At 52.4% G+C, this 9,128-nt stretch overlaps 1 protein-coding gene across 1 annotated transcript in view; it reads right to left on the bottom strand.

The window, feature by feature from the left end:
* LOC119975532 (gamma-aminobutyric acid type B receptor subunit 1-like) overlaps positions 1 to 9,128 on the bottom strand; it is a 236,340-nt gene that overhangs the window by 7,271 nt on the left and 219,941 nt on the right. The window contains exons 3-5 of the mRNA XM_038815323.1: positions 4,115 to 4,226; positions 2,682 to 2,885; positions 624 to 812 (exon numbers count right to left, since the gene is read on the bottom strand). Coding sequence (XP_038671251.1) covers positions 624 to 812; positions 2,682 to 2,885; positions 4,115 to 4,190 — 469 coding nt within the window. The 5' untranslated portion in view covers positions 4,191 to 4,226. The remainder of the gene's footprint in view (positions 1 to 623; positions 813 to 2,681; positions 2,886 to 4,114; positions 4,227 to 9,128) is intronic.

Below are 9,128 nucleotides of genomic sequence, written 5' to 3'. Positions count from 1 at the left end.
TCCCTCCCTCCATCCCCCCCTCGCCCCCCACCCCTTAACTGCCCCTACCTCCCTCACACTCCCTCCCACCCTCCCTCATTCCCTCCCCCTCACCCCCCTCCCTCCCCCTCACTCCCTCCCGCACAACCTCCCCCACAACCTCCCTCACTCCCTCCCTCCCCTCCCTCCCTCACTCCCTCCCTCACTCTCTCACTCCCGCACAACCTCCCCCACAACCTCCCTCACTCCCTCCCTCCCCTCCCTCCCTCACTCCCTCCCTCACTCACTCCCGCACAACCTCCCTCACAACCTCCCTCACTCCCTCCCTCCCTCACGACCTCCCTCCCCCTCCCTCACAACTTCCCTCACTCCCTCCCTCACAAATTCCCTCACTCTCTCCCTCACAACCTCCCTCACTCCCTCCCTCCCTCACAACCTCCCTCACTCCCTCCCTCACTCACAACCTCCACAAACTCCCTCACTCCCTCCCTTACAACCTCCCTCACTTCCTCTCCCTCCCTCCCTCACTCACTCACTTACTCACTCACTCACTCCCTCCCTCCCCCCTCCCTCCCCTCTCCCCCCTCCCTCCCTCCCCCCCTCCCTCCCCTCTCCTCCCTCCCTCCCTCTCAGTGCTCTCTCACCTTTACAGATGGGTTTGCTGGTGTTCCATTTCCCATATTTAGTGCAGAATCTACTGGAGCTCCCGACCAGGATGAATCCGGGATTGCAATGATATTCCACTACCGTCCCCTCCACGGGTATCCTGAACCTGTCCCGCGTCACCACGTAGCCATTCTCCAGTTTCAGGGCCAGTCTCGAGCAGTTCCGCACTGTGAGGGGTGGGAGGCAGAGGGAACGTTAGCGAGACTCTGAGTCCGGGGCATTCAGTAAATACAGCAACAATGCTCAAGAGAATCCTCATGTTTTTAACTGGGTGAAGATTCTCTGCCAAGTATCTCAGTCTTCCTTCATCAAGCAGTCCCAGAGGGGGCAAGGACAGTTGGGCAGCACGGTAGCATTGTGGTTAGCACAATTGCTTCGCAGCTCCAGGGTCCCAGGTTCGATTCCCGGCTGGGTCACTGTCTGTGCGGAGTCTGCACGTCCTCCCCGTGTCTGCGTGGGTTTCCTCCGGGTGCTCCGGTTTCCTCCCACAGCCCAAAGATGTGCAGGTTAGGTGGATTGGCCATGATAAATTGCCCAAAGTGTCTAAAATTGCTCTCAGTGTTGGATGGGGTTACTGCAGGGGTGGGCAAACTACGGCCCGCCAAAGGTTTTTATGCGGCCCACCAAGATCAAGTCATAAAAAATTTTTTTTTTTTTAAAATAAGGTTAATGGGGGGGGGCTGTTGGGTTACTTACTGGTATAGGGTGGATACGTTGACTTGAGTAGGGTGATCATTGCTCGGCACAACATCGAGGGCCGAAGGGCCTGTTCTGTGCTGTACTGTTCTATGTTCTATATGAGGCGCCCAGAATCATAACCGGGTGAAGCGCCATTTTTGAAAAGTAGAGAAAAAGAGGGCTAAAGGCAGGATGCCGCCGGGGGAAGCGCTGAGGTATATGCCGCACGCTAATTGGTTACAACCGGGACTATTAATTAATATACTATGTGGCCCTTTAAAATTGTGAATTTCTGGATGTGGCCCTTGCACGGAAAAGTTTGCCCACCCCTGGGTTACTGGGTTATGGGGAGAGGGTGGGGTTGGGGGGGGTGGGCTTGGGTAGGGTGCTCTTTCCAAGAGTCAGTGCAGACTCGATGGGCCGAATGGCCTCCTTCTGCACTGTAAATTCTATGATTCTATGACAGTGTCTGACCCACTGTCCCAGAGGGGGAAAGGACAGTGTCCGACCCACTGCCCCACCCAGTCCCAGAGGGGGAAAGGACAGTGTCTGACACACTGTCCCACCCAGTCCCAGAGGGGGAAAGGACAGTGTCTGACACACTGTCCCACCCAGTCCCAGAGGGGGAAAGGACAGTGTCTGACCCACTGTCCCACCCAGTTCCAGAGGGGGAAAGGACAGTGTCTGACACACTGTCCCACCCAGTCCCAGAGGGGGAAAGGACAGTGTCTGACCCACTGTCCCAGAGGAGAAAGGAGGTTGTCTGACCCACTGTCCCACCCAGTCCCAGAGGAGAAAGGAGATTCTCTGTCCCACCCAGTCCCAGAGGGAGAAAGGAGATTCTCTGACCCACCCAGTCCCAGAGGGGGAAAGGAGATTCTCTGTCCCACCCAGTCCCAGAGGGGGAAAGGAGATTCTCTGTCCCACCCAGTCCCAGAGGGGGAAAGGAGATTCTCTGACCCACCCAGTCCCAGAGGGGGAAAGGAGATTCTCTGACCCACTGTCCCAGAGGGGGAAAGGACAGTGTCTGACCCACTGCCCCACCCAGTCCCAGAGGGGGAAAGGACAGTGTCTGACCCACTGTCCCACCCAGTCCCAGAGGGGGAAAGGACAGTGTCTGACCCACTGCCCCACCCAGTCCCAGAGGGGGAAAGGACAGTGTCTGACCCACTGTCCCACCCAGTCCCAGAGGGGGAAAGGACAGTGTCTGACCCACTGTCCCACCCAGTCCCAGAGGGGGAAGGACAGTGTCTGACCCACTGTCCCACCCAGTCCCAGAGAGGGAAAGGACAGTGTCTGACCCACTGTCCCAGAGGGGGAAAGGCGTTTCTCTGACCCACTTGCCCTTCATCACTCACGGCAGCGGCTGCGCTTGTCCATATCGGTCCACATGCCGTTGTCCAGACACTTGCGGACTCTCGGGCCCTCCAGCTCACGGTTGACCCGGCAGACAAACTCAATCTCGTAGGCCACGGGCAGAATCTCGATGGAGTAGATCTGCTCCTGGGTCAGCCCTGGGTAGCGGATCCCACCGTCCGGTGGAGGCCTGATCTTCCGGCATCCTGGAAAAATACAAAAAAAAACCCCCACAGGGAATGTCACCAGTGGAGCCGGAGGGTCGCGTACTCTCGCCCTCGGAAGGAACTGAACCTCCTCTCCCAAGCACAACCATCTGTCCACCACTCACCCCGCCCGCACTCTCAAAACCCCCCCGTTGGAGCGTGGCAGCTAACTGGGAGCCATTCAGCCCATCGCATCCTGTTGCTCAAATAAATCATGGCTCTTCTGGAGCTCAACTGCATTAATATACGAGGGAAGTCAATGGTGCAATGGTATTGTGGCTGGACTAGTGACCCAGGGCCATGATCCGAGGACCCAGCTTTGAATCCTACCATGGTAGATGGTGAAATTTGAATTGAACTTTATTAAAAGTCTAACGATGGCCATGAAAACGGTCATTAAAAAAAAATCCAGTTCACTAATGTCCTTTCGGGAAATCTGCCATCCTTACCCGGCCTGACCTACATGTGACTAACGATCCCATAGCAACGTGGTTGACTATTAAATGCCGCTCTGAAATGGCCAAGCAAACTGCTCTAGTTGATGGGCAGTTAGGGATGGGCAAGAAATGCTGGGCACAAGAAGAAAATGAAATAAACTTTTTAAAAAAACGTTTCCCTGCAGACACATTCATCGATCTCTCGTTTGGATATTTTCAGTTAACCCTTGGCGGGTGACAGCAGAACTAGGGGACATAGCCTCAAAATAAGGGGAAGTAGATTTAGGACTGAGTTTAGGAGGAACTTCTTCACCCAAAGGGTTGTGAATCTATGGAATTCCTTGCCCAGTGAAGCAGTTGAGGCTCCTTCATTACATGTTTTTAAGGTAAAGATAGATAGTTTTTTGAAGAATAAAGGGATTAAGGGTTATGGTGTTCGGGCCGGAAAGTGGAGCTGAGTCCACAAAAGATCAGCCATGATCTAATTGAATGGCGGAGCAGGCTCGAGGGGCCAGATGGCCTACTCCTGCTCCTAGTTCTTATGTTCTTATGTTCTTGACAGAGTTTTGGAGGGAGGGATTCTAGATTTCTACATCTTCCAGGCCTGACCTCCAAATGACCCGGTTCTAATCTAATTCTGGATTCCCCTTGGCCAGAGACAACGGTTCTCTCCCCATCCCCGCCCTGTCAAATCCTTTCCCCCATCTCAACCCTCTCGTTTTGACCACCCCCTGAATTATTTACTGTCGGGGGATGGGAGCCAGCGGAACTGGGAGGCCTGCGGCCTGTTACCTATAGTGCCATTCCAGGAGGCCGAGACCAGGCCGGGTGGGATCATCACGGCGAAAAGCAGGATCCAGGTCTCCATCCTCGAGAGGGAAAGAGGGAAGGGAGGAGGGCGAACCTGCAAAACAAGAGCGGGGAGTGGGTAGAGGGGAGGGGAGAAAAAAAAGTGTCAGCTCAACACAGTAACTGTCCGTGGGAAAACACCAGGTTGTACTGTCCTTGAGGGCCTCCCTCCCTCCCCTCCCCAACCTACCCACCGGCATCCCCATCAATCCCGGCAGAAAGCTGGACGGACAGGCGTCGACGGCCTTCCCCTTCAACCAATCCCATTCCGCAATCCCAACTCCCTCGCTTAAGCCCAGTAGCTCACCCTCCGACACCTGGCCAAAATCACACTCTCTCTCTCTATTTATCGTCCATCACGATGTATCGCTACATTGCAGCCATGGACCCACTGCCCGGGCCCCTTTCTTCCATACCTGTGCCCACTCCCCCTTGTTCCCAGTTGCCGTAACGCACTCCCAAGCGTTTTCACGTCAACACCCGGAAAATGCAGCGGCCAACAAATCCAGACAATCGAGTTGTCAGTCAAGCTCAACGGCTTTAATGGAGGAGAGGGGGGGGGGGGGGCAGGAGTCGGGCCATTCAGCCCTTCGAGCCTGCTCCGCCATCGAATAAGATCATAGCTAATCTAACACTCACTAAATCCACTTTCCTGCCTTCTCCCCCCCCTCCCCCCACCCTTAATTCCCCCACTGATTAAAAACCTATCGATCTCAGCCTTGAAAAATATTCAAGGACTCGGCCTTTAATTTCATTTCTTTTCAAGTTTGGTGTCCGCTTGTCTTCTGTAACTCGGGAGGCCGGCATGATGATGCCATGTCACCGACCGGGACTCCCCACTGCCGAAATGACCGCTTCAATTCGCAGGTGTAAAATCCAGCCCTCTATCTCGATCAGGCCAGCCAAAACCGCCCCATCTCAATTCTTAGCCAATTCACAGGACGTTCTTGGTCGCCAAAACCCTCTTCGGGCCTGGTTACCTGGAGAAGGAGGATGATTCTGGACACCTTAGGAAAACAGATTTTTAAAAAAAATTAATTTACAGGACGTGGGCTCCACTAGGCCAGCATTTATTGTCCATCCCCAATTGCCCTTGAGATGGCGGTGGTGAGCTGCCTTCTTCAGCTGCTGCAGTCCCTGGGGTGTAGGTACACCCACGGTGCTGTTCGGGAGCGAGTGCCAGGATTTTGGCCCAACGGCAGTGAAGGAACGACCAATATATTTCTAAGTCAGGATGGTGAGTGACTTGGAGGGAAACTTCCATGTGGTGATGTTGCCAGGTAGCTGATGCTCCTGTCCTTCTGGATGGTAGTAGCCGTGGGTTTGGAGTACTGTGCTTGCTGAGTTCCTGCAGTGCATCTTGTAGATGGTACACACGGCTGCCACTGAATCGCCAACAATCAACATCCTGGGGGTTACCATTGATCAGAAGCTCAACTGCACTAGCCACATTAATACTGTGGCTACCAGGGCAGGTCAAATGCTAGGAATCCTACAGCGAGTAACTCACCTCCTGGCCCCAAAGCCTGTCTGCCATCTGGAAGGCCCAAGTCAGGAATATGATGGAATAATCTCCACTTGCCTGGATGAGTACAGCTCCAACAATACTCAAGAAGCTCAACATCATCCAGCACAAAGCAGCCCGTTTGATTGCTCCCCCTTCCACAAACATTCAAACCCTCCACCACCGACAAACAGTGGCAGCCGTGTGTACCATCTACAAGATGCACTGCAGTAATTCACCAAGGTTCCTTCGACAGCAGCTTCGAAACCCACGACTACGACCATCTAGAAGGCCAAGAGCAGCAGGTACCTGGGAACCCCACCACCTGGAGGTTCCCCTCCAAGTCACTCACCACCCTGACTTGGAAATATATCGCCGTTCCTTCACTGTCGCTGGGGCAAAATCCTGAATCTCCCTCCCTAACAGCACAGTGGGTATACCTACACCTCAAGGACTGCAGCGGTTCAAGAAGGCAACTCACCAGCACCTTCTGAAGGGTGATAAATGCTGGCCTAACCAGCGACGCCCATATCCCCTAAATTTATTTTAAAAATAAATGATTCAAAGGCCGGCGATGGAGTCTGGTTACAGATCAGCCCAGGATCTCATTGGATGGCGGTGGCGTGGGCTGAAGGGCCTCCTCCTGCTCCTCTCTGAACTCGGCAAGAAGGGAAATGCCGCAGGATCTGGCGGAATGTTGGGTTCATATTAGAGTTAACGGCACGGTTCAAAGGGTGGTGCGGGAAGCAGGGGGTTCAATTCATGGGCACTGGCACCAGTACTCAGGGGAGAGTGAGTTATTCGTCTCCTGGGACTAGTTCTGTGGGCAGGGGTTTAAACTAATGGTGGGGGAGGAGGGGGGGGGGGGGGGGGTGGCGGTGAAAGGAGGTCTAGAAACCCAAAGTGAAAGGTTGAGGTGCCAGATTAGTAAAGCATTGTGGGGACTGCCAAGTAGAGTGGGTCAGCAAGGAACAGAGAGTTTAACAAAACTTATATATCAGCGAAGAAGAATAAAGGCAATGACAGGGGCTAGAAGTCAAGAAATGAAATTAAAGTTTCTTTATCCGAACGCATATGCAATAAGATAGATGATCTCATGGTAAAGAGGTAAATTCTTCCGATCTAATTGCCATGACGGAGACATGGTGCTCAAGGCTGGGAAATAAATATTCCAGGATACACAATATTTCAGAAAGACAGACAGATTGATGAAAGAGATGGGGATTTCCTGACAGTAAAGGATGACATAAGGACATTAATGAGAAAGGATCTGGGCTATGAAGATCATGAAGCTGAATCGGTATTGGCGGAAGCTGGGAATAGCAAGAATCGGAACACTCTTGGGATAAAGGGAATAGTGTACAGCCATCAACTCCCCCGCCCCCTCCTCCACGGCAGTAGTTACACCATTGGGCAGAGCATTGAACAAAAAGGTATTGGAGCCTGTTACAAAGGCACTGTAATAATTGTGGGAGACTTTAATCTTCACATAGACCGGGGTAATCAAATTGGCAAGAGGGGTCCGGGAGATGGGTTTGTGGAATGTTTTCATCACCAGTTTTTTGGAGCAATACATTGTGGGTCCCACTAGGGATAAAGCTATCTTAGATCTAGTATTGTGTAATGATGCAGGGTGAATAAGCAATGGCAAGGTAAAAGATCCACTGGGAAATAGTGATCATAATACCACTGAATTCCACATTAAGGTTGAAAGTGACATACTCCAATTACAAACAAGAATCTTCCACTTAAACAAAGCCAATTATAGAGGTTTGGGTGGGAGAAATGGCTATGGTTACTTTGGTAAATAGGCTAACAGGTATGGAGGTGAATAAACAGTGGGGAACATTCAAATAAACAATTCAAAATGTTCAACAAAAATGCATTTCATTGAAAAACAAAAACTCAGCAAAAAAGACCTAACCCTTGGCACACGCAGGAAGTTAAGGATAGTATTAGATTGAAAGAGGCTTAAAATGTTGAAAAAAATCAGTAGCAAGTCTGAGGATTGAGAATGTTTTAGAAACCAGCAAAGAGCCGCCAGAAGTTGATAAAAAAGCGGGGGGGGGGGGAAATAATATGACAGTAAACTAGCGAGAAATATAAAAACAGATTGTCAGAACTTTTATAAGTTCATAAAAAGGAGAGTCGTGGAGTTTGCACGTTCTCCTCGTGTTTGCGTGGGTTTCGCCTCCACAACCCAAAGATGTGCAGGGTAGGTGGATTGGCCGCGCTAAATTGCCCCTTAATTGGAATTTTTTTTTTTTAAAGGAGAGTAGTGAAAATGAACATTGGTCCCTCAAGAACAGAGACAGGAGAAATTATCATGGGGAATGAGGAAATGGTGGAGACAGTGAATAAATATAATGGGCGGGGTTCTCCGTTTCTGCCGGCTTGAACGGAGAATCCGTGGGAGTTCCACCACGGGCAAATCGGTGCAAACCCCTCCCCGATTCCAGCACCGGTGGGTGAGAGGCTGGCACCAGCGCCGCGTGGAGTGCCCGCGGACCGCGTCAAAAACGGGCAGAGAATAGCCGGGTCCTGGGCCACACATGCGCACGGCTGACGACCTGCACCAGTCGCGCCATACAACATGGCGCCAGCCACGCATGAAACCTAACCCACCAACAGCTACACCACAGCCCATCCCCTGGCCACTCCCCACCAGTCCCCCCAGCTCTAGCAGACACCCCCAACCACCCCCCCCCCTCCCACCCACCCCCCCACCCCCCCCCCCCCACCCACCAACCAGCGGCACTGATCTCAGCTGAGTGTGGCAGCAGCGCTGGACACAGTCCATAGCCAGCACGCCAGCTGAGACCATACGTGTCCCGCGCCGTCGGGAATTCGGCCCATCGGGGGGGGCGGAGCATCGTGGGTGGGCCAGCCGATGAGGCGCCAACGGCCTAAAAGGACGCGCAGCGCGCGTTACCATGACGAAGGTTTTAGAGGGGGCGGAGAATCGTAAACCGGCACCGATTCTGTCGTCGGACTCCACCCGATCACCGATCACGATTTAGGTGTCGGGCAACGGAGAATCCCGCACTTTGTATCTGTCTTCAAATTGAAAGACACTAGTTCTATACCAGGGATAGACAGTGACCTAGGGGCACAAAACTGTGAGGAAATTAAGGAAATGAATATTAGGAGAGAAAAAATACTGGAGAAACCAAAGGGACTAAAATCTACCGAATCCTCAGGACCTGATAGACCACACTGTAGGATTCTAAAAGAGATCGCTGCAGACATTGTGGAGACGCTCGCTATGATTTTCCGAAATTCCTTAGATTCGGGAGTGGCACAATTAGATTGGAAGTGGGGGGAAAAAGCAGTGTGAGAGGAAATAGGGAATGACAGGCCAGTTAGCCTGTATCAGTAGTTGGGAAGTCTTAGCAATGATCTGGACAAGTACACGATGATTACAACAAAGTCGTTTACTGAAGATGAATCCTG

Source organism: Scyliorhinus canicula, chromosome 13 (assembly GCF_902713615.1).
Source record: "Scyliorhinus canicula chromosome 13, sScyCan1.1, whole genome shotgun sequence".
In the NCBI taxonomy this organism is placed as follows: Eukaryota; Metazoa; Chordata; class Chondrichthyes; order Carcharhiniformes; family Scyliorhinidae; genus Scyliorhinus; species Scyliorhinus canicula.
Note: the sequence above shows the minus strand (reverse complement) of the source record. Positions and strands in the feature narration are given on the sequence as shown.